At 43.2% G+C, this 25,605-nt stretch overlaps 1 protein-coding gene across 1 annotated transcript in view; it reads left to right on the top strand.

Annotated features, from left to right (window-relative positions):
• GRXCR1 (glutaredoxin and cysteine rich domain containing 1) overlaps positions 1 to 24,627 on the top strand; it is a 71,383-nt gene extending 46,756 nt beyond the window's left edge. Inside the window, exons 2-4 of the mRNA XM_060247303.1 lie at positions 3,888 to 4,127; positions 19,149 to 19,214; positions 24,313 to 24,627. Coding sequence (XP_060103286.1) covers positions 3,888 to 4,127; positions 19,149 to 19,214; positions 24,313 to 24,492 — 486 coding nt within the window. The 3' untranslated portion in view covers positions 24,493 to 24,627. The remainder of the gene's footprint in view (positions 1 to 3,887; positions 4,128 to 19,148; positions 19,215 to 24,312) is intronic.
• Positions 24,628 to 25,605: the final 978 nt, after the last annotated feature.

The following is a 25,605-nucleotide window of genomic DNA, read 5'->3' as shown; positions in this document are numbered from 1 at the left end:
ATGGCAGAGGCAGAGCCGCCAAGTCCTTATCCTTACCCTGCACCAGCAGGGGGTGAGAGGAAGCTTTCTGGGAGTGGGGGGGGGGGCGGTGGGGCAATGTCACTGTGCACAATGTCTCCAATGTGATGACTTCATGTGGTACTGTCAGTCAGTCAGTTTATTATTACAGTCATTGACCAGAACATGTAAGTAATTTAGAACAACCTTAAAAGTACCTTATAAAAAGTCCCACAGTCTACATATTTAAGATTTGATGACTTGAGGGTTATAACAGTAAAAAAGAATATGAAATATTATTATTTAACCCCTTAAACCTTTAAAAAAGTCACTTTAAAATTTGTTAAAAGATTTACAGTTTAGCCTATTTGTCTCGCTTTTTTGCATTCTTTATAAACCTGGGAACAGAACCTAGCCACCTGTCTTGTCTGGTGGTTCCTATCTGACAGAAGATAATCGAATTTGAGTTTTTTGATCTGCCAGGGAACCCTTCCAACAGCGGGCTGATAATTTCCCTTTGACTCACCATATGAAAAGAGCAATTAAAGAATATATGCTCCAGAGTATCTATTTCAGGTTGGGAACAGGAACAGAGCCTGAGTGCATAAGGAGTCCCTTTATACCTCCCCTCTACAACTGCAGATGGGAGGGACATACTCCTAGCTAAGGCAAAGGCCCTTCTAATGTTGTGAGATTCAAGGAAGTATAGGTAGGTACTGTGGTACTGATGTCATCATGCTGGGGATATTGCACAGAAATGCTCTGGTTTTGGGGCAAACTCTATGGTAAAACTGGGTTCAAACCATAGAGCAGGGGTGGCCAATGGTAGCTCTCCAGATGTTTTTTGCCTACAACTCCCATCACTCCCAGCCAGCATGGCCAATGGCTGGGGCTGATGGGAGTTGTAGACAAAAACATCTGGAGAGCTACCGTTGGCCACCCCTGCCGTAGAGTTTTGCCCCAAAACCAGAATGTTACTGTGTACCATCTGCATGGCAACAATGTTGCATGGGGTGGGGGTGTGTTACGGGCAGGACTTCCTCCTACCAACCAGCTGGCCAGTGGCTGGCAGCAGCCCACAAAGTCAGGGGATCCCACCTGGGTACTGGCAACCCTAGATGGAGGCAGCTGTTTTTGTATGGTGCTAATAGCAAACCACCCCATGAAAAGTCTGCTCTGAAAACGTCATGATGTGACATCACCCCAGAGTCAGAAATGACTGGTGCTTGCAGAAGGAACTACCTTTACCTTTAAGATTGCCAAGCAACGTGGGGCAAATGGCTGTAGTAGGGACACCCAGAATTACAGAATCCCTCAGAATGACAGCTCATCTCCAAACTACAGAGATAATGGATGCTTTGAAGATAATGGAGTTAAGGGATAAGGGATACTTTGGAGGGCAGACTCTATGGTATCATACCTCACTGAAGTCCCTGTCCTCCCCAGGCTCCATCCCCAAATCCCTAGTAGTTTCCCAATCTGGATCTGGCATCCCTACTGTGCATCTCCTGTCAGTGGTTGGGGAGACCTGGCTACCTTAGACCATTGCTGGAAACTCTATGGTAAAACCATTGAATTTCTGGCAGTTCCTAGAGCCACCCTTTGTTACTTCCTATAAGAACTTCCGGTGCTACTTAAAACAAAATTCTCCTCCTGCTGCTGAGTGGTGGGATGCAAAGTAATGGTTCTTTGCTCTTCAAAGTACAGCACTACCTAGGGAGAATACCAAAACTCTATCTGACTTGTGAGGGGTGGTGGTGAAGAATGCTCATGTGTTTCATGTGCCCCATGGTATAGCTAGGCCCACAGCATATGGATCTGGAACTGAATGATATAGAAAAATAAGGGAGTAACCTAGAGACACAGGAGAAAATAGGGAGCAAGGGAGCAGCTACATGAAGTGACTCAGCAGAGAAGTGAAGAAAGACATGGGAGTGGAAAGAGTTGTAAGCAGATTTGTTTAATAAAAGATTTTCCTGTATTAATATTGCCTGCCTCCCGCTTAATTAGAAATGGCACTTGAGACATAGTGCAAAAAAGAGAAGCTTGAGAAAAAGAAACTCACAAGATAGACAAAGCTGGAAGCCTCATTCTTAAAAGAAAAGAGAAAAGCAACCAATATATGTCAGATTTGATCTTTCTCAGGAGCAACTGTGAAATATTAACAAATGTGAAAATGAAACTTGCTATAAACACTCTGAAAAACATCCATATGTCCGTCCATTTAACATTTATTGCGGCAGTGAATAAGCCATAGCTAGACGTCCGTTATTATTTGTCAATAAAATTCATAATAAAACACACAATTTTAAATATATGGCATAAACCATCAGCTTGACTTCAAAAAGATGCAATCATATATGAACTTTGATAAACTCCAAGGGGGAATGCTAAAAAAAAAAATGCAACATGATTGTAAGAAACATCACATTTTAAGTAAAGACATCCCATTCTGGCTATTTTGAATTTTTGCCCAAACTGCTTTCTTGATTTTCGCTGGGTTATCAGTTTTCTGTTACACATCTCTTATCTTACAAGAGCCATTTAAAATAACCAAGACCCAAACAGGCAGACCTAGACTGTGATGGCTGGAAAAAAAACAAAAGAAGAGACTGAATTGATGCCCTGCCCTTCACTACCCAAAGGAATCTCAGAGTGGCTTACAATTTCCTTTCCCTTCCCCTCTCCACAACAGACACCCTGTGAAGTAGGTGGATCTGAGAGAGCTCTGACAGAAACTGCTCTTGAGAGGAACAGTTCTGTGAGAACTTGTGACTGACTCAAGGTCACATCAGCAGATGCATGTGGCGGAGTGGAGAATCAAACCTGGTTCTCCCAGATAAGAATCTGTAAACTTAACCACTACACCAAACTGGCTCTCACACCAACTATGGCAGGCCAAAGGCAGCCTTCCCACCAAGGCTTGGGTCTGGTTCACCATAACTACACAAGCAGGTCTCCCACAATTGCTTGGGGTGGTCATATTTTTAGAGGTGTCAAGAAAGCAGTACAGTCTGAGAGGTTCTTCCAGTAATATCCCCAGACTCCACTAACAACTCTCCAGGAGTTCTCTAACCTGGATCTGGCAACACTACCCCCCATTCCATCCCAGTGGCCAGGGAGAACCTGGTAATAGAAATGACAAGAAGAGGGTTTTCAGTGGGAAGGGGGCGATCATTGCTCATTTAGTCAGGATCCAACCCATTACCTGGGCTAAGAAAATATGTGTGAATCTATGCCCAAGGCAGGCCCCAGATATTTCTGCTCTCCCAAAATGGCTGCAATGCATAACGGGAAAGGTGAGCTGTGTGTTGTTTGACAGAATTACAGGGGATTAAACAGGCAGGCAGCAGAACCCAGGAAGTGCTCTCACCATCCTCTGTGATGTTTCCAATTATGCTCAGAGACACACCTGTGAGATTTCATATTCTTCATTGACTTCCATAAATCCATTACTGCCTCCTGTGATGGACTGGCTTACCTGTGCTGCTGAACCCAGTTTGTTGTAGTGGTTAAGTGTGCGAACTCTTATCTGGGAGAACTGGGTTTGGTTCCCCACTCCTCCACTTGCAGCTGCTGGAATGGCCTTGGGTCAGCCATAGCTCTGATTGAGGCTGTCCTTGAAAGGGTAGCTGCTGTGAGAGCCCTCTCAGCCCCACCCACATCACACGGTGTCTGTTGTGGGGGGAGAAGATATAGGAGATTGTAAGCCTCTCTGAATCTCTGATTTAGAGAGAAGGGCGGGGTATAAATCTGCAGTCTTCTTCTTCTTCTGTATTTGTGAGTTTCTCCAACCAATGGATGCAAAGACATGGCTACAAAAGTGAATTATTTTACTGTTCTTTTCATGAATTGGGAATAATGATCATACCAATGCTCTTTTTTGACAGGTATCATCTGTTTTGGAGTATGGACGCATAATAATCTACACAACCAGCCTTCGAGTGGTGAGAACAACTTTTGAAAGATGTGAGTTGGTTCGAAAGATCTTCCAAAATCACCGGGTGAAATTTGAAGAGAAGAACATCGCTCTGAATGGTGACTATGGAAAAGAACTCGATGAGCGATGCAGAAAAGTTGGTGAAACCCCATCACTACCTGTTGTGTTCATTGAAGGCCAGTACCTGGGGGTGAGTACAACATGTGCGTTAGTCAGACTCCTGCAGGACAAACGACAATCTATAAATATCAGGGATTTAAAAAGCAACAAGGTTAAGGCATTACCAAAATACAGTCCTAAGCAGAGTCATGCCCTTCTCAGCCCATTGAATCCAATGGACTTAAAATGATGTAACTCTGCTTGGGAATGCTCTCTGAACTTCCCAAGTGAAACAACCCCCCCTCTCTTCATTGTGTTATTAATTTCTCAAAAGTTCAGTAGTAGCAAAAGATGCTGCAATTTGAGACAATGCAATATATCATAGCCACAATCAGTCCAAGCACAAGCAGTAACTTCATAGAATGTGTACATGTGAAATGCATACATTATACACTCCTCCCACCAAAAAGCAATTTGTAGTAATTATTTCAGAACTGCCAGATTTGCTTTCATTCCAAAACAAAGATTTCTAGATATGCAGGAGATTCTTCAGATGTGCAAAACAAAAAATAAGACTTTGTAAATTAATCAAAAGATTTCTCCCTCCAATGGCCTGATGAGGACTGAGCATGCTCTAGGAAGTATAGAATGATGAGAGCAGTTTACAATTAAAGGGGGGTAAATGGACTGTAAATTGGCTGGGTGAAGCTTCTGAAAATTTATGAAATCCTAGAGGGTAGATTTGGATGTATGTGTACATTTCCAAATAATTCCTGTTTCACAATTAGGGTTTCCAACATTGACTGATGACAACATTGACAAAGCAAATGTCAGGAAATTTTGAGGACGGTGCCTTGCAGGGTAGAGTTTAGGGTAGGATGTAATGTCACTTCTGGATGACACTGTAGGCTGCCTCCCTTAGTCTTTATGGTCTTTACCACAGAAAATCAGGGAAATTCCTAGAGTGTTACTATGTGGAAGACATTTTTCTCCTGCTCTTCAGTTCCTCAGAAGCAGGAAACCGGGTGTGGGAGCAGGGGATTTCCCACAGTGGGCAGGTAAATGGAAGCGCCAGTCACAATTTCTCCGGGCCCCCAGCTTGTAAACATCTATACATACAGAGAGCTGCCTGGCCTCCTTTGGTTCACTAGGACTTTTCTTTAAATCTTCAGCAAACTATTGTAATCATCTTCAGTCAAACCTGCTTAATTAAGAAGATTACAAAACCTGCATTTTCCAAGTTGCCAGTTACTGGTTCTCCCTTATTGCTCATGAATCAAAACCTGCATGTTTGCCGCTGCAAACGCGTGTCACAAAGAGGCAGCAGACTTGCAAAAGTTGTCACTTGATATGCAAATGGTGTGGTGGTTAATTATGCTGTGTGCTGCAGTAGGTTCTGTTTCAGTTTATATGGCTGTTCTGTTTTTGAACCAGGATATGATGCATTAGGAAAGTCACCTGTGCATGTGATGTGTAGCATTTACAGCTGCATGTGCATTCCCTTCAGGAATATGATGCACACTTGTGGCTAATGATAGACATGCATCGCACAGCAATTATTTGAATTCCATTTGCCAAAACCACATAACTATCTTTGCAGATTTATGTCTGGAATACAAAGTATCAGAGTGCAGCGAGGGAGAAATAGCTGTCAAAGTAAATAAGTGGGTTTTGCCCATCCCCCAATGGCAATATACTTTTTATTGCAGAAGCATCACTGCCTTATAGGTATCAGTTAAGCCTATGTGATAACCAGGCCTCAGATTCAGCAGGAGCTCACAGGAGCCCAGCTCCTGAACCTTTCTGAGGGTTCCGCCTCCTCCTCCCCACCTATCTTGTCCATTGGATAGTAGGTTTAGTTCCATAACAATCCCTGGATTAGAAAAGCAGGCAGCCAGCCAGCCACCAGTGGCTTTGCTACGCCCCCAGCAGCCCTCATTAACCCCTGGAGTTAATGAGCCCACACCACCCTTTCTCCACTTCTTATGTGATTTTGGGCAGCAGGTGGCTTGCTGGCCTTTTGACTAGGGGGGCAGCTCCAGGCAAGCGAGGCCTGCTTGGACTGGCTGGATCTCTAGCCAGTCCAAGCAGGCCTCGCTCGCCCGGGACTCTCCTTTCTTGCATCAGGTTGCTTTTGGCTGGGGGGGGGGCATATGCTAATGAGCTCTGCTAATGAGCTTCGCCACCTATTTTTCTACAAAATAACCCCTGGTGATAACATAGAGAAAAGCGGTAGCCATCCAAATCCTGGCTTTTCTCTACAGCCCTCCAAACCCTGGCTCTAACCTGGTGGAACTCTCTGCTGAATTACATCCATGCCCTGTGGAACATTTTACGGTTCTGTAGGTTGTGCAAGGCAGAGACGTTCCACCAGGCATTTGGTTGAGAACAATGACCGTTCTGCCTTTGTAATCCCATTTCCCATCCCCACCCCTGGCCTTTTGCCCCACAAGATAGTGTTGACCTTAGGATTTAAACACCATCTGTAGTCAACAAAGACAAGTAATGAATTAGATTATTATGTTTTTATTGCCTTATTTGAATCCTATTTGTTTTATTGATGTTTTATATGACTGCGTTTTATATGGCAGTGTCGTGCACTGTATTGGTGTGTTGTGTGTTGTGTGGTGCCACGGGGGAGGGCAGTTGATAAATTTAATGCACAAGATTTCGACCATTGTAGATCACACTCAATCCTGTTCAATACATTTGTTTCCACATTGACCCCATTATTAAACTACATGTAAGAACATGAATTTCTCCCATCCAGCAGAACATATCACTCATTGTTACATTTCTGAAGAATACTCTTGCAGTTTTTTTATTTCCTTTCTTTTAATTCCCACTTCTGAGTGCATAGGTATTTTAAAGGGTTTTTTAAATTGGTTTAGTAGTGCCTTTCTTCTCCAATCCAATCCAAATACCTTTATTGGCATAGAGCCTTTCTTTTTAGTATTTACTTCTTTATAATTCTTTTTGATCTGGCTCCCTATAGTTTACTTACTTCATCTCCCAACATTTTTAGAATCCTGTTAGCTACATTAGAACACTGCATTAGAATTATCTCTTTTGAAGACTAACTCATTTTAAAGTCTGATATTGTACTATACATCATAAAATGCATACTTGCAGGTTGTATTTGATTTATAAGATTTAATGAAAGTTATATTTTGAAAAATATATATATAAATGAATAAAAGCAAATAAATCAGAGTACTGTATATTTCTCAGATGCAGCATTTGCAAAAACCATTGATCAACCTGAAAAACAGAGCTTTTTTTGTAGCAGGAACTCCTTTGCATATTAGGCTGTAGCAGGTAAATAACGAAGCCCCACACATTGCTTGGTTTGAAACGAGGTATTTTACTTTGACATCAAAGTAGAACTTGTCAGCATAAGCTCAAAATGACTAAGTTAAAATCATCAGCCTTCTGACTATTTTTATCCATCCCCCAAACAAGCAGACAAGCCCACAGTCTTTATCTATTCAAATGCCCCACCTCCTGCTTTCCTTCCAGTAGTTTTCCACAGTCCCTCTGCCTTCATGTGTTTATCAGTTTTAACAAGGAGCTTCCTCAGAGGGGCCTCTTATCTACTCCACAACCTTTGAATTCACACCCATTTTGGGCTGGTGTGGCCTCCAACAGTCACTCTAAATGTTGCATCAGACATTCTCTTCTGAAGGCACAAAACCCATATTTTCATTTATTATTATTATTATAGGGGTGTTCATAATTATTCAGGGGTCCTCCTTCAAGGCCACACCCACCTGATGTAGCCAGTCCTCCAAGAGCTTGTAGGACTCTTAGTATAGGGCCTACTGTAAGCTCCAGGAGGATTGGCTACATCAGGGGTGTGTGGCCTAATTATGCAAAGGAGTTCCTGCTACAAAAAAAGCCCTGCTGAAAAACAATAGAATAGCTTGGATTTTTAAAATGCTTATCAACTGAGTTAGATCTTGAGATGTATCAGAGGAAGGCTCTCCTTCCCCCAACATTCTCTTCCAGCCCCATAAAAGCTTTTTCATAGGTTCTTGCAACCCAGATGAACTAATAGACATGTGGACTTGAGGGCTGTGAAACTGCTTCTCCTATCTTTTTGATCAGCAAAGCTTACTGATAGAAGATATAACAGGAGGTCCTTTGGGGTGCGTTCACACACACTAAATAACACGCTTTGCAACTGGATTTTTTTTACTGTGTAAGAATGGCAAAATCCATTTGCAAACAGTTGCCATGTGAAAGCACTCTTTGGTAGAAGGAGCATTAAGAATTTGTCATACCATGTACCATCAAAAAGATAAGAAAGTGGGTTCTAGATCAAATCAAGCCTGAACTCCTCCTAGAATAGGGTTTCCAGCTTCCTGCTGGGGACAGGGGATCCCTGGGGCCTCCAGCCCACTGGCACAGAATTGGCTGGTGGGGAAGTCCTGCCCCATTGGACCCAACGTGCCCAGCGTGGTGACATCACCCAGAAGTGATGTAACCATGCTGACCATGTCATGTGGGGGACGCTCTAGCATTTTGGTAAAAAACTATGGCACCATAGAGTTTTTTTTAACCAAAATGCTAAGGCATTTCTGCAAGAGACGTCTTTTCTGGGTGACATCATCACTTCACATGTGAGAGGGAAGTCCCCCTGCTGGCAGCGAAGTAAGACCTGGCAACCCTATCCTGATAGCTAAATTAACTAAGATTTTGTTATCATTCCTGTCTCCCCTGTACACAACCCTGATTTATCACAGGTGATATTTTATCTATACTGGGGTACTATACTGGGAGAGAATGCATGCATGCTTATAATCTATCCTGTGTAAAGACTGAGCATTTTATTGTATGGGCATGTGGAAACGCTGCAACTGGCAATGCCTCAGTTGTACAATAGGCTTCCACCGAAGACTCCCAAGGACTAGGAGTATGTTTGCATGTTACAATGTTCGCAGTCTTAGTGACATTTTCTGCTTTTGTGTGTCATGTGCAATAATTTAAAATAGAGCATGCAAGTTTCCTCAATGGGAAGGATGCACATGGAGAGCCAGCATGGTGTAGCGGTTAAGAGCAGCAAACTCTAGTCTGGAGAACTGGGTTTGATTCTGCACTCTTCCATGTGAAGCCAGCTGGGTGACCTTGAGTCAGTCACAGTTCTCTTACAGCAGTTCTCTCAGAGCTCTCTCAGCCCTACCTTCGTCACAAGGTATCTGTTGCAGAGAGAGGAAGGGAAGGTGATTGTAAACCACTTCAAGACACCTTAGGGTAGTGTATAAAGGTATAAAGCACATTCTTCTTCTTCCTTCTTCCACTTTTTGTCTTCACCCCACAACTATGATGCAAAACCTGACAGGAGCAACCTAAGCACATCGTTTGGACATTTTTGAAACAAAATTATGAACATTTTTGTGAGCATTGATGTACTCCAGCGTACATACCTATTCACTCTGCTACTTGAAATCAGATGTGCATGTGTGTGTTGATCACTCTCTCTCAATCTTGGCTGAGCTATGATCATAACAACTAAAGACAGAAAGAATGGTTCTGTGCCTAATATAATCCCCAGCTTTTTGGCCTTGCTAGATGAAAGGCGATTTAGTATTCGGAGTCTGCTTTCATCTGTTTGTCACTAAGTGGATTCTTTCTTTTTCCAGGAGTACAGAGTGGGCCTGATACAAGACAAAGTATTATTTTTGAAGCACTTTTCTAGTCTGAATAGTAGAATGTTGATGAAAAATATCCTGAAATTCCACTTTAATCTCAAAATTTCTAGAGATGTTTCATGTGGTAATTTATGATGGGGCTAGCAGCACTGCCTCTGCAAATATTGAGATTTTGAGGGCATTGTCTGGTGAGAGTGGCCTTTCAGAGGATGTGAAATCCCATCTGAGTGGTGGTCTTGGAATTTCCACTATGGAGACCATTTTCTGGCTATTTGTTCTCTCACTCCTTAATTTCTTGAGGGCAGAGGATTGGGGTCATGGGGCCTGCTGTAGTCAAGCAAATGGCAAGCCTAATGAAGAATATGCTAAATTTTACCTCATTTATCTTTATGCTGTTTGTTTTAATTTGTACATAAGGCTCCTTAAGGACCTTGTGACCGTGAAGATCTGTGGGAAACTTCAGTAGATCCAAAATGTTGTGACAAGGGTGTTAAAATAGTGAACATATTTGGGGCTGTGAGCTCCAGCTTTGAAAACTCCTATAGCTGTCAAGGACAGTGCTTGGGGAGGGTGACAGAACTCAGAGGGGATGTGATGCCATAGAGTTCACCATCCAAAACTGCCATTTTCTGTGGCCTGGACATCACCTGTTATTTCAGGGGTACTCCAGGCCTTGCCTTGAAGTTGGTGATCCTGACCATATCATAACTGTAGTAAAATATTTTTATTGGTTTCCAATATGTTTCCAGGCACAATACAAACTTTTAATGATTTTGGATCAGAGCATCTTGTAGACCACGTGTCATATTTTCTTGCCCTTTCAATTAGCTCATCTATGGAGGTAACGGTTGCCAACTCTGGGCTCAGAAATTCTTGCAGATTTGGGGGTGAAGCCTGGGAAGGGCAGAGGTCGTGGAGGGGAGGGACTTCAGCAGGATATAAAGTCATGTATGATATAATGCTATACAATCCACTCCCCCCCCCCCCAAAAAAAAAGAATCCACCCATTTTCTCTGTAATCCAGAGATCAGTTGTAACTTCAGGAGAATATCAGTTGCAATTTCTGGAGATAACTAGGCCTATGCCACACTTCCAGGTTGGCATGGCAACCCTGATGGAGGTAATCAGGGCTTTTATGTAGAAAAAGCCCAGCTGGAACTTATTTGCCTGTTAGGCCACACCCACTGACATCAGCATTGTTTCACACAGGGTTTTTTGTAGAAAAAGCCCAGGAGGGACTCATTTGCATATTAGGCCACACCCCCTGACACCAAGCCAGCCGGAACTGTGTTCCTGCTCAAAAAAAGCCCTGGAGGTCATATTCCAGAGACCTTCACCAAATAAAGACAAAGCTTAAACATGGATAGTGATTTGTAGGACTTCTGGGGGAAGGGGAGATAGGAGTACAAATTCTGGGGCGGGCATGGTGTCGTTGGAGATAATAACACAGAGTAGTTGATTTGATAAAGCATTTTGCACGTTCTTCTGAAAGTGACTGGGGGACAAAAGCACAAGAAGAGAGGCAGAAGGGTATCCTTGTCTGAGCCCCATGAGAACCCCCTGGCAACTTCAGGAAGGGCCTCTTCTTGGTGACATCAAGACTGTGGAACAGCCTTTCTCAGAAGATTCCCTTCATAGTGGCATTGTTTTGATGCCAGATGAGTTGATGTCATTTATCCAGTTTCCGCTTATGTTCGGGTTATTCTGTCCCCCCCCCCCTTTTTCTTTTCTATATTGTCTTTCTTTTACTTACTCTTATACTTCTAAACGTATTTTTTTTAAATTAATAGTATTTTGCTTCCCTAGACTTTTCCCCAGAAAGGCACAATACAGGTGCCTTAAATAAAAAAATAACTATATGAATACACTCTCACCTGGATAGCCTAGATCTGTAATCATCAGATCTCAGAAGCTAAGCAGTGTTGACTCTGGCAAGTACTTGGCTGGGAGACCCTTCAAGGAATACCAGCAGTTGCGAGGGGGGGCAGGCTTCATTCAGCTACCTCCCTGAATATCCTCCAGGCCCCCAGTAGGGGTCAGTCACCAGAAGTCGACATGACTTCCAGGTGCAGACACACACACACTCACACATGCACCCACACACATATAAAAAAATACAAACATACCAACCCCCTCCCCTCTAAATGACTACTATAAGATAATGTGGTTCACTGGTTTTTTAGTGGAAGTAAAAAAATGGCCTAGGAGTGTGCCCCATTAAGTAGCCCCTGAGGCAGTACAAGCTGCTATTGTGGGGGTCGGGGACTGGTCAGCTGAGACCCAGACTGCAGTGCTAACGGCAGCAGTGCAGAAGCAGCAATAGATGAGCTAATATGTATCACTGGAGGCTAGGTCTGAGCTGAGTGACTCTTGGAACACACAGGCAGAGCTACTAGGGCTTGGCTCTGTTGCTGACTGGGAGCTTTTCCCATGAGCTAAATGGCCAGTCTGTCTCTGGGTGCTGCTGTACCTCCATGTGAATGTTCAGAAGCAGGAGCCCAGGGGATGTTGGTCTGATCCCTGTCTCCAGGGGTCGTTTTGTAGAAAAATAGGTGGTGAAGCTCATTAGCATAACTCATTAGCATATGCCACACACACACCAGCCGAAAGCAACCTGATGCAAGAAAGGAGAGCCCTGGGTGAGCGAGGCCTGCTTGGGCTGGCTAGAGATCCAGCTAGCCCAAGCTGGCCTCGCTTGCCCGGGGCTCTCCTGCCCCCCCTCCAGTCAAAAGGCCAGCAAGCCACCAGCTGCCCAAAATCACATAAGTGGAGAAAGGGTGGGGTGGGCTTCACTAGGGGTTGATGAGGGCTGCTGGGGGTGTGGCAAAGCCCCTGGTAGCTGGCTGGCTGGCTGCTCTCCTAATCCAGGGATTGTTATGCAGCTGCACCTACTATTCAATGGACAAGGTAGGTAGGTGGGGAGGAGGGGAAACCTTCAGAAAGGTTCAGGAGCTGTGCTCCTGTGTGCTCCTGCTGAATCTGAGGTCTACCTGTCTGATACGGACATTTACTTCAAGTTGCAAATTAGTTTAAATGGGATGAAAAAAGAGCTGTAGCATTGGTTGTAATTTATTTCAAATGTTGCATTAGATAGAGGCATTTGTACAGATGATTTGCTAGTAGGAAAACTGTATTTAAGGCAATTGATTTAAGGTTGAGAAGATTAATCAACTTATTGTTAATAGCCTTTTGGAGTTTAATATCCAAGTAAGAATACACGGGATACTGGGGTTGCTCTGTTTTCTGCATATGGTTTAAGCACATTTATAAGCATCTGTAAAGTTTAACTGACAGACTTCTCTGTATCTGAAAATGAATAATGCCCTCTGCTGGGATAATGATGAAGCTTATTATGAAACTCTTCCAATAGCAAAATGTTATAAAGAGGAATGTGGGGATTTAGGTGAGAGCAGAATTTCTCCAATTCTGTTCCATCATTCCAGTATTTTTCTCAACATTTCTTAATTCTTCTAAGAATTTTTGTGATTTGTATCCAGAAATGGGATATGCAGAATAATTCACATCTTTCAGTGCCTTCAACTGATTTCTATCCGTTGTGTAGGTATTCACCTCTACACCCACCCACCCACATACACACAAAAACTCAGTTTTGATGTGATTGTAAACAGACTGCATCAAGATCCTTTTTTATATGGGGCTGTGCTCCTGTGCTTTGGAAAAACACCAAACACTTACAAATCTTAATAGAACCATACATACAACCAGATCAAGATTGGTCTAAGTACACTTTTATCCAGGTTTTTTTTTTGTGTGTGGCAGGAAATCCTTTGCATATTAGACCACACACCTCTGATGTAGCCAATCCTCCATGAGCTTACAGGGCTCTTATTACAGGCTACCGAATCTGTTATTAGGAGATATACGGCCTCCCGGATTTTTTTAAACCCCAAATACCCCCTAATCTGAATTTTCCTGAATTTTTTTCTTTTGCACACCCCTATTGGCTACATCAGGGGTATGTCATGTGTGGCCTAATATGCAAAGGAGTTCCTGCTACAAAAAAGCCCTGCTTTTATCAATGAAAAAGGTAGGAAGATGTGAGTGAACAGGAACTAAACACTACAGCAAACTCCACATGCCCAAATGCTCTGTACAAATTTTGGGCCAACATTGTTAATGGATCAGGTGATTCAAGGGAGAAATTTGGATGAGGAAATTTTCAGAAGCACCCCTGGATTCATTGGCACTTCAGAGACATACAAGATTTTTGGGTTATGAGTTTTCAGCTGTAAAGACTGCTGTTGTCAGCCTCAGATTCCTCCCCCCCTCAGGCTATTCCTATCCCCCATGAACATACTTTGGGGGGCTGTTATGGGCTACAGCAGGAGAAAGAAGTAGTCATACTCTGCTAACTGAGATCCTTGTGTCAGTGGAGACTTTTGTCAGATGTTCCCTCTAAGTTGAGTTACTGTGAGCTAGCTCACAGTTTCTTAGCCTCCAGCTCACACATTTTTGTCTTAGCTCAGGAAGGATGGCCCCAGAGCAAATAGTTTATGCAGTAGCCAAAATGCTTGCTCACAACTTTAATGCCAGTAGCTCACAAAGTGGAATTTTTGCTCACAATGCTCCACAGCTTAGAGGGAGCATAACCACTGAAAGATATTGGGAGGACATCTGCATATTTATGCAAAACAGAAATATCCTTTTTAAGGCCACTCGGAAATATCCAATGATCTCTGGAATCAAGAGTGAAGAAGTACTAAGTCAAGCCTTTCAAACTCAGTACAATCTGGATTCTGCCACTGAGGGGAAGGACACAGGTCCCACCTTAACAACAAAGGGTTGTTGATGGCATAGGACAGGGGTGGCCAAACTTTCTTAACATAAGAGCAACATAGAGTAAATGTCAGATGTTTGAGAGCTGCAAGACATGAATGTCAGATGTTTGAGAGCCACAAGATGGAAGGAAGGAAGGAAAATAGATGGAGGGAGAGGGAGGTGGAAAGAAAGCAATTTAACTTTAAATGCATTCTCCAAGCTGCCAGCTGGATTAGCTTGGTGACGTGATTTAAAGAGACAAATACCATATCCAAGTTGCCCAATGGGGCAGTGGGGGCTTTGAGAGCCACACAATATGTGTGAAAGAGCCACATGTGGCTCCCAAGCCACAGTTTGGCCACCCCTGCTATAGGAGATGTCCACAGCTGGGTACAAAGCCACTGCAATAAAACTCACCATGGACAGAGCCAGATTTTGGAACTGTAACTTTCCCCCTCTGCTTGAGCCATAAAGAGAGAACAATGGACATAGTGAGCAAGGCACTTAGATATACATGCTGAATTTTATTGATTGAGAGATTGTTGTGCAACAAGGAAACAGAAAAGGGGGAGGCAGAGAGACCAAGACTTGAGATGTTGGCGGAGATCATTAAATACAACAGATGTTTCATTCCTGATAATTCACTGAAATGCTCTTCATGGTGTACTTTCTATTGTTTATGGAGAAATGTTCAGTTGTTTACTATGGCAAAATACTTACCCTGGCAAAATATTTTTAGCAGTATACTCTGAAACAAATTTCTTCCCGCTTGTTTAAAAGGGCATCTCTTTGGTTAGGATCACACTGTAAATGTACTAATTAAGGCTAAATATACCCACGTTGGACACCAGTAAACCTGTACTTTATATACTACGTGAGAAACAACCTGTTCTGAGTGCTGCTCTTACGAAGAGAGTATGTCACCAGGGCTGGCCCTAGATTGTCTGTCACCCTAGGCAAGGCTAACTTCTGACACCCCTCTGCATCGATAATGTCACCGAGTCACATGGGGGCACCCAGTTTGGCACCTCCAGAAGGCTGGCGCCTAGGCAATTTCCTAATTTGCCTAGTGGGAGGGACGGCTCTGTGTGTCACTCTCATGTAGACGGACTATCTTTTTTCATGCATGGCTCTGATTCTCATTGTAAGGTAGGCCCCGTTTGGGTTAGGGGATACCCTTGGGGGAAAGATCCAGGAGAGAGCAGGATCTTGAAGCAGGTGTCACCATCCTGTTTACCGAAGACCTGGCTAGACAGTGGTTGCTTTCGCAAACCCTAAATAACACACTTTCAATCCACGTTGCAACTGGATTTTACTGTGTGAAATGGCAAAATCCACTTGCTGGAGTAGTTTAAAACTGCATCAGTTAGCATGTGTGAAAGCATCCAGTAGGTCTCCAAACAGTGGATACTGAGTATGTTTAGCCTGGAGAGGAGGCAGCTGAGAGGTGATATGATCACCATCTTCAAGTACTTATAGAAGATGGTGTGGAATTGCTTTCTGTTGTAACCCTCCCCACAACAGACACCGTGTGAGGTGGGTGGAGTGGAGAGAGCTCTGACAGCTCTTGAGAGGAACAGCTCTGTGAGAACTTGTGACTGACTCAAGGTCACATCAGCAGGTGCATGTGGAGGAGTAGGGAATCAAGCCTGGCTCTCCCAGATAAGAGTCCACACACTTCACCACTACACCAGGGGTGACCAAATTGGCTTGGGAGCCTACATGTGGCTCTTTCACACACATTGTGTGACTCTAGAAGCCCCCCCCCCCCCCCGACCCCATCGGCTGGCTTGGAGAAGGCATTTCTCTCTTTAAATCACTTATCCGAGCCAAGCCAGTGAGTGGCTTAGATGATGCATTTAAAGTTAAAGTTGCTTTCTTTCCAACTCCCTCCCTCCCTTCCCTCCCCCCTCCCTCCCCTGATGTTCATGTCTTGCAGCTCTCAAACATCTAATGTTTATTCTCCGTGGCTCTTAAGTTAAGCAAGTTTGGCCATCCCCGCGCTACACTGAACTGGCTTCTGGGTCACCTTGTCACATCCCATTTATTTCTGCTTCTTCCCTGTTTGGGAGGTACTTGGGGAGCAGAGAAGAGTCTGGCATCCCAAACTGCATCCTTACTACAACATCGTCGTAACATGACTTCAAGAGAAGTGAATTCAGGAAGAATGGCTCTGTTGTTCTTATGGCTCATATGTTGTGCATGCTTTTGGAAAGGGTGAGAGATATGCTATGGCTCTTTTAATGACAGTATGGGATTACTACCCAGTCCACAGATCCTTAAATCCAGCTGGTTTCCTATTCATCTTTCAAAAACAAAAAATCCTGACTGGCTTAATTGTTTCCAAAGGGGTGCTGTTTCTTGAGCCCCATTTCTGCCTCCACTTTTGTTTCTTGCTTCTTGCTGGAGTAGGGGATCTCATCCAGTCGGCGATTCTACCGTGAACACAATGATGTGCCAGTAGCCAATTTCGTGATCAGACGCTATTGTTGAAAGTATGCAGTCAGTGTTATTGCCTAAATGAATCTTTTCACACAGAGTGTAGGAAGAGTGCCCCAAAGAAGAGTTTGGCTTATTGCTAGCACAATCATTTGCAAACCCTCAGCGTGAGATGCATATTACATACAAACACCCGGTAGTGCTGTTTAAGTCTTCAACAGAGTGCTCGCTGATTAGCAGAAGGTGTTTTATATCTTCTCTGGCAGTTTCATTTTCTTTACAGTTACTTCATGTACTTTCAAGAAGAAAAATTGAGAGAGTCTTCATTACTGTCTTGCTTTAGCACTCAGAAATTCCCTAAGGTCCAATGTACTCAACCTAAATAATTTTATTATTCACCGCTGAATTTTGATTTTTAGCACTGCTATAGTATTTTTTTTATCACCTTTATTCCCAGGCTATTATATTCTCAACATAATCTATATGCATTCAATGCTGGAAATGCTCAAATAATTGAAGTACTGTTTTTCTCATGCTCATTTAGTTACATTCTCTGATGCACTATATATTTAAGAAATTGCCTCCCAGACACATTAACAAGATGCCTCCTCCCTTTTAAAAACAGTCTGTACTTTAAAATGAGGAGAAGAAGTCTCAGCATTCATGCAACACACTGTATATAATCTAGCTGAACAGCTAAATCTTGGACAATGCCCTCTGGAGTACATAACATCTTTTAGCTGCTTCATTTGTTAACTGTGACCCTTTCCCATGATCTGACCCCAGTTATCCATGCACTGGTTACATATAAGCTAGTCTACTGTAATGCACTCTATGCGGGGCTGCCCTTGAATACTATATGCAAGCTTCAGCAGATCCAGAATGCAGTGGCTAGGCTGCTAGCAGGTTTAAGATCATGGGACTGCATTTTTCAGATTCTAAAAGACTGGCTCCTGGTTTGTGACAGAGCACAATTAAAAGTTCAGGTTATTATCCATAGTCCTAAGCAGTCCAGGACTAGGAGACCTTCTTCTCCTGGGCATCTCCTGTCTGATGTGCCCTTCAGTTGAGTGCTTTTTTGTAGCAGGAACTCCTTTGCATATTAGGCCACACCCCCTAATGTAGCCAATTCCCTTGGAACTTACAGTAGGCCATTCGCAAAGAGCCCTGTAAGCTCTTGGAGGATTGGCTACATCAGGGGTGTGGTCTAATATGCAAAGGAGTTCTTGCCCAGACACATTTATTTTAAAAAAAACATTTTAATGCTGCCATTCCACCCAAACAGGGTTTACACGGCTCTGTGCACCTCTGTGGTCAGAGGAGCAATGGCGGGAATGTAAGGGATGGGTCTTTTCTGTTGTGACACCAACATTATGGAATTTCCTCCCTGCTGGTGTTGAATTTACTGGCTTTCATTTTTCCAAGCTTTTAATTGGTTCCCTGATTGTATCTGAGTCATTTTATGCCCCTGTTTTCACTGAGCTGCTTTTATTGGTATTAGATACTCTATTTGTAGTGTGATGAATGACATGTGGGTTATGGTTTGGTATCATAAGCTGTCTCAGGCACTTTGGTGGAGAATCCAGGACATAAATGTATTAAATAAATAAGTGGTAGAGCGTTATGCTTGGCACGCAGAAGGTCTCAGGTCCAGCCCTTGGCATCTTCAGGATCTAGCAGGAGGTGATGTGAAGGACCTCTGACTTAGAGAACTGGTGCCAGTACCAATTCAGTATAACTGATTCAGTATAAAACCAAAGCAAGTACTGAGTTCCAGAGTACCAAAGGCCACACACAGTATAAGGCAGTTCTATGTGATTCAGTACAAGGCAGCTCCAAGTGTGTTCATGTGTGTTTGGTGTAGTGATTAAGTGTGCGAACTCTTATATGGGAGGATTGGGTTTGATTCCCCGCTCCTCCACTTGCACCTGCTGGAATGGCCTTGGGTCAGCCATAGCTCTTGTAGGAGTTGTCCTTGAAAGGGCAGCTTCTCAGCCCCACCTACCTCACAGGGTGTCTGTTGTGGTGGTGATGGGGGAAGGTAAAGGAGATTGTGATCACTCTGTGACTCTGAGATTCAGAGTATAGGGAGGGATATCATCATCTTCTTCAGTATGATTATGCTTTGACAAATTTCATTGGAAGGAAACACTTATTGTTTCATTTCTCAGCTACCTTTTCAAACTCAAACCTCTCAGCATCACTCTCCATTAAAATAACAGGTTTTCTGTGTTTTCTCACAGGGTGCTGAGAAAATTTTGTCAATGAATGAATCAGGGGAACTGCAGGATCTCTTAACCAAAATTGAGGTAATTGTGTTTTTACTGATGAATTTATGGTACACTACACATTGAAATCTCATTTTCCCATATATATCAGTCACTCAAGTTTCCTCGCCAGAACCTCCCATGGTTCATTGCTATAAACATATGAAAGAAGTAAACCAATTTCTCGAAAAAACCTGATAATTCAAATGTTTCGAGTTGATAAAGGTCTGCAATTGATAAAAATAAGGCTTACTCAAAGTATGTAATTACTATTTGTTTTCTTTTACATGTTGGTGTGAGTGTATGTTCATAGTTTTGGGTACACAGTATACAGAGTTTTGTGGTACACTTGTAGTTGTACTGGATTTTCTTTATAAGAAGACAGCAACATGGAAGTCTCCAACTTTGTGCCTAAACGTGTCACCAGCAAGTGGCAGACTTCATGTTATGAGGAAAACATGGAGTAGCTCGTTCTAGGTGTTCCTCATAAACAGGGGTTCATGTAGAAGCAAATGAGGAGGGCAGAAAGGGATCCTTAGCCTTTTCTCAACTGACCACCTTTTCTTGGTACATATTCTTCACTTCCCCTCAAAGTGGGCTCTGAAATCAGAAGCAATATTTGAGAGGAAAATATCCTTGGGGATACATTTTCAGGCGAGAATTTATAGCTTTGAAGGGGTGGTGGTGTTAAGTATCCCTTCCTAACGCCAATTCCCCCTTTACAATTAGCTCCTGAATTTGTGTTAATTGTGACAGATCTGAATTTGGGAACATCATGGATACCCATCTCTCAGCTAACTAATGTGGCTCAGCTTAGCACACACATCCACAAATGCCACACGTAAGAACAGACTGGAATTGTATGTCACTCAAAAGTTTCTACCTCTGTCATGTTGTCCTTCTCTGTAATGATTAGTTGACTTTACAACGATACAAATAGACCCTTTTCCATTTATCCTTGTTTTCCTTTGTTGTCATTACGTGCCTCTTTGGCCCATTTCTACTGCTAATGTTCCAGATTTGTGTGCTATTTGTATACCATTTTTATACCACTTAGATGCAACAGGTGCAAAGCCAGGCATCAGTTTTGACAGTAACGAATCTATAGACTTTTTTTGTTAATATATTTGAGGGAAAATACAACTGAGGTTTTATCCCAAGCAGAAAGAACCCATGGCAGAAATTGGAATTTTCCGGAACAAAACAGGACATTCATGAATTGTGGTATACATTTCCATGCCCCCACTTCCCATTCCTGGGACAAAGTGCAGTGAAATCTTAAGAGTCAAGATGAAGTAAGTTCTATCAAAAGTTACAGAAGAGAAGGAGAGATATCAAGCAGCAGCTGATATTTTAGCAGGAGCCACCCATTTAGGATGATACGCCAGTTCAGTGTGAGGCCACTCCAGGCAGACACCTGTGTTGTGCCCCCTCCCCCTGCATGGTCCCTATACTAAAAACTGTAATAAAAACGAAAAGTGACGTCATCACACAGGGCTGGGAGAGGGAGCGACAGGCAGTGCACAAGTGTGCTGCTGTGCTGCCACTTTCCCTATTGTATGCTCTTCCATACCATAGACCTATATTGGCATTAATACAAGAATGCAGTATACTTTAAAACAAACAGTGACACTATAGAATATAATAAAACCTTAAAAAACCAGCAAAAGTTAAATGACATAAAATAGCAGTAGGCTATGCATGAGTAAAAGCCTCTCTGATTTGGATCGCAACCTGTAAAAAGCAAGCAACGTGAGTAGTGACAAAGTTGTGTTTCCCGTGGAGTAAAAAACGAACCTTGGCATTGCCAGAAAGGTCTTGATGGTCAGAAAGCAGTGCATCTAGATATCTTGCACGTGGACTGCTATAAAAAGGGCAGTCCAAAAGGACATGAGGGACCGTTTCGATGACTCCTTGACTACAAGGGCATCGTCTAAGATTGCGGGGGATTCTGTGGTATCTTCCGAAAAGGATGGCTGATGGTAGTGCATTAAATCTAGCCAGCATGAATGCTCTTCTTTGGTGAGGATCAGTTAAAAAGAGGAAATAGGGAGCTAAAAGCCCAGGAATCTGGGATAAACCCAGATAGCTTGGGGAGCAAGTTTTCCGAGCTGCCTCAGTTAGACGTTGCAACTTGATATCTAGTAGTCTACGTTTGATGGATTGAAATACCGCAGAAGCAGAGGATAGATAAAATGCATCCAAGGAAATTCCTATGGATGTGATTTTCTTTTGGATCAGGGTCAACCATTTGGATGCATGATGGTCCATCAGCATCAAAAAGGTGAAAGAATTCTGATCAGAGTTAAATAAAAGGCGCAGCCAAAACTTAAAGGTCAAAAGCCAGGCACAAGTTTCCAGCAGCAACAGTCCAGTTTCCATGCAAATTGCAGCATAAGGAACACAGTTGGGTAGTCCCAGAATTTTCCTCAAAAAGAAGGATTGTATGCTCTTAAAAGCGCACTGTTTTAGCAGTGCCCAGTCGCTTTCGGGTTGAAAGCAGCCGGGCATCGCTAAAACGGTGCGCTCTTTGGAGGCTTCCAAGGAAGACTCCAAAGAGTGTAGTGTGCTGTGTAGCGCTTCTCTGAGCCTGCCTAGTGGTGCACCCAAGGCAGGGTGGCACTCTAGTCAGTCGCCGACCCCACCTACTCCCACACGCTGGCCCTGTGTGAGGCTTTTCTTGAGGCAAATGTCCCGGGGACAGAGCAGTTTTCCCCTAGCCTCATGAGTAAGCAAATTGCCCTCACCTATACTGGAGCTGGCCTGACTTGAACAACGTAGGCCATCCTGATCTCATCAGATCTTAGAAGCTAAGCAGCGTCAGCCCTGATCTGTATTTGGAAGGGAGACTACTAAGGACTACCAGGGCTGTGTCACTGAAGGAGACAACGGCAAATCACCTCTGAACATCTGGTCTTGAAAACCCCAGATTGGTTGCTATACGTTGGCTGTGACTTGACAACAAAATAAGTTTTTTTTTTAAATTGGAGGCTAAGGAGACACCCACCTTAAGGGACATCTACTAGACTGAAGCATATGCCTTAACAGCCAGTTAGAATATTTGGAGGCAGATGGACTTTTTAAAAACAAATCTCATTTTTCTGGTGTTTCTCTGTTCCTTTTTATTCCTTGCCAGCTCCTCTTCAATTTAGTACATTTGATATGCATTGTTGTTTCTTGCTTTCAAATAGTTAGATATTTTAAGTCTTTTATCTATGTTCTCTTTTCTGTTTTCCTGTAGACTCTTTTCATAGGTTTCATTTTCCCAGTAGAACTCCTGGATATGACTACTGATGCTTTCCTCAAAGGGATTTATTATCTAATGCCAAATTAAAGTGTTTTATATAGAAAAAACAAAAGAAAACAAAGAAAGAATGTTGATTAATTTCTCTGTGTTGTATCGATTCCACTCCGGTGTGATTTCAAAGCAACCAGTCCTTAGAGATGATTGGTGGAGGCCCAAGAATCGCATCGCAATCTCTTGATGTAATACTTTAAGCAATTCTAAATTTATAATGCAATTTTAAACATCAGCCTCCTGATTAAAAAGGGATCAAATAAAGCAGATCTCCTATTGCTAAATTAGGTTCCTTGGTAGACCATAAAGAAAATACAATCTGCTTAGGCATTTTGGTACATCAGTTTGGTAACAATGCAGGGAATCTCAGTGAGAAATTTCCACAAGGAAATAGAAAATTACACAAAGATGACGATTGACAGCTTCTATTTGCACAAGGGACAAAAAAAAATCTGATGGAGAAGGATTAACTCATAATGGTGGGGCTGCAAAAATCCAGAGTATCCCTGTTTGAAACTTTTTGGGCGTTTTCGCACTTACCATAAGCCGGAGCGACGTCCCTCTTCACCGCACAGCGTCTGCACGGTTTTCGCACTAATTGCTCCGGAGCACCTGGAATAGCCGCAAAGTCCCGCGGCTTTTGCGTCGCAAATGTAAACCGGTTTTTGGCGGTTTACATTTGCGCCGCAAAAGCCGCGGGACTTTGCGGCTCTTCCAGGTGCTCTGGAGCAATTAGTGCAAAAACCGTGCAGACGCTGTGCGGTGAAGAGGGACGTCGCTCCGGCTTAAGGTAAGTGCAAAAACGCCCTTCCTTTTGTTGAGATGTTTTGGACATTGCTCATTGCTGTACCTGAGCCGCCTCGGTGGGGAGGGCGGGATATAAATCGAATAAAATGAAATGAAATACCTCCCCCCACACATTCATTTTTCAATTTCATTTTATGCAAAATGCTACTGTTAAGTTTGGTGACTCTAGGTAGGGGATGATGCTAGTAATAGTCAAAAACAACAGGGTAAATAGAATTTAGGGACACTACAAAAGCCAAAGGATTGACCTTCAAGGCCTAATTTCACAATAAGGACTGCCAACTATGTGCAGGGAACTACCTAGGGTTGCCAAGTCCAATTCAAGAAATATCTGGGGACTTTGGGAGTGGAGCCTGGAGACATCGGAGTGAATCCAGGAGCAAGGGTGTGACAAGCATAATTGAAATCCAAAGGGAGTTCTGACCATCACATTTAAAGGGACCGCAAACCTTTTAAATGGCTTCCTTCCATAGGAAATAATAAAGAATAGGGGCACCTTCTTTTGGGGCTCATAGAATTGGACCCCCTGGTCCAATCCTTTTGAAACTTGGGGAGTGTTTTGGGGAGAGGCACTGGATGCTATACTGAAAAATGTGGTGCCTCTACCTCACAAAACAGCCCCCCCCCAGAGCCCCAAATGCCCACTGATCAATTATCCATTATTTTCTATGGGAATAAGTCTCCATAGAGAATAATGGAGTGCCCAGCAGACATTTCCCTCCCCTCCGCCCACTTTCTGATGACCTTGAAGCAGGGAGAGGGCCTCCAAACTGGGGGATTCCCTGCCCCCACTTGGGGATTGGCAACCCTAGAACTACCTGGATATTTTGGGAGTGGAACCTGAAGAGGGTGGCATTTGGGGAGGGGAGGGACCTCAGCAGGGGATAATGCCATAGAATCCCCCTCTAAAGCAGCCATTTCTTCTCTATCACTTAGAGATCAATTGCAATCCCAGGAACTGGAAGTTAGCAACCCTAATCTATACTGAATTGCAAATAATGAGTAGTGTTTTTCTCTTTCTCTTCTTTTTTGCAGAGAGTTCAACACCCCCATGCATGCCTCTCCTGTGGGGGCTTTGGTTTTATTCCGTGCTCAGCGTGCCATGGGAGCAAGATGTCCGTGTTTCGGAACTGTTTTACAGACTCATTCAAGGCCCTCAAGTGCACAGCTTGCAATGAGAATGGGTTGCAACGCTGCAAGAGCTGCGTGAGCTAAAGATGGCGGCCTCGACACATGTGACAACCTCATTTTATTATGTCAACGCAGCAGTTTGTTATACTCTTTTATATTGAGAAAAAACCATCATGTTTATCTAATTCAATCAATAAAGTTCATTTGTAAAGAAAAAAATGCATGATAGAGTCATTTGCATCCACATAATGAGATCCCACAAGCTGGCAAATAAGAAGCCAACATAATCGATGCCTAGAAAGTCCCAAGTCTGATAACTAGAGCTCTGGACAAGCTATTTTATAACCAAGATGAAAGAACATCTGCAGGCAGTTCCAGAAATTCAGGATGTGCTCACAAAGTGCTCACAAATTGCAGTCAAGGTGAAATATAGTCCAGATTCACAGATTTCAATACTGTACCTATACAGGAATCCAGATGAAATCTTAGACTATCATCTGATGTTAGGGTTGCCAAGTCCTCTTCATCCCAGAGCAGGGGGGGGCATAGAGTTTTCCCTCCCAAATAACTAGAGCATCCGGGAAAACCATAGAGTTTTCCTGGAAATGCCTAGAGCGACTGCTGTGCGCCAGCACCAGCGCAATGATATCACTTCCAGGTGACGTCATTGCGCCGGCGACGTAGGGGGCTTGGCAGCCCTATCAGATGCACATGAGATGCCTGTGAATTTCCCAGTGTTTTATGCCACATTGGTGTGGGGTCCTGATAACAATGAGCTGTGACAATACATAAAAGTCTTGTGACATATGTTGCACGGATTAGGCACTCCCCAAAATTGACTTTCTGCTGCTGAGAAATCATTTGGCTGTGTGTAGATGACTGCATCTGAGAAGCCTGCAAGAACCATTTACGTCATTTCCAGTATTAAGAACATTAGAGAAGACATGTTAGATCAAGCCAATGGCCCATCTGGTCCATCCGGTATTATCATATTCAAGAGGAATGCAGCATGGAGTTTTAAATTCTGCCAAAACCCAGCACCTAAATTATAGTGCTTGACTTTATCTATGGGATATATCTGTTTATATGTAGAGATATCCTTCCCAGTTTTCTCCCTTCTCTAATGAACACTGCCACCTATCTTTCCTTACAGAATACCAATAACTATGTTTCCCGAGATGAGGCAAATGCAACTCA

The sequence above is a fragment of the Heteronotia binoei genome, chromosome 9, assembly GCF_032191835.1.
Source record: "Heteronotia binoei isolate CCM8104 ecotype False Entrance Well chromosome 9, APGP_CSIRO_Hbin_v1, whole genome shotgun sequence".
Taxonomy (NCBI): domain Eukaryota; kingdom Metazoa; phylum Chordata; class Lepidosauria; order Squamata; family Gekkonidae; genus Heteronotia; species Heteronotia binoei.
Note: the sequence above shows the minus strand (reverse complement) of the source record. Positions and strands in the feature narration are given on the sequence as shown.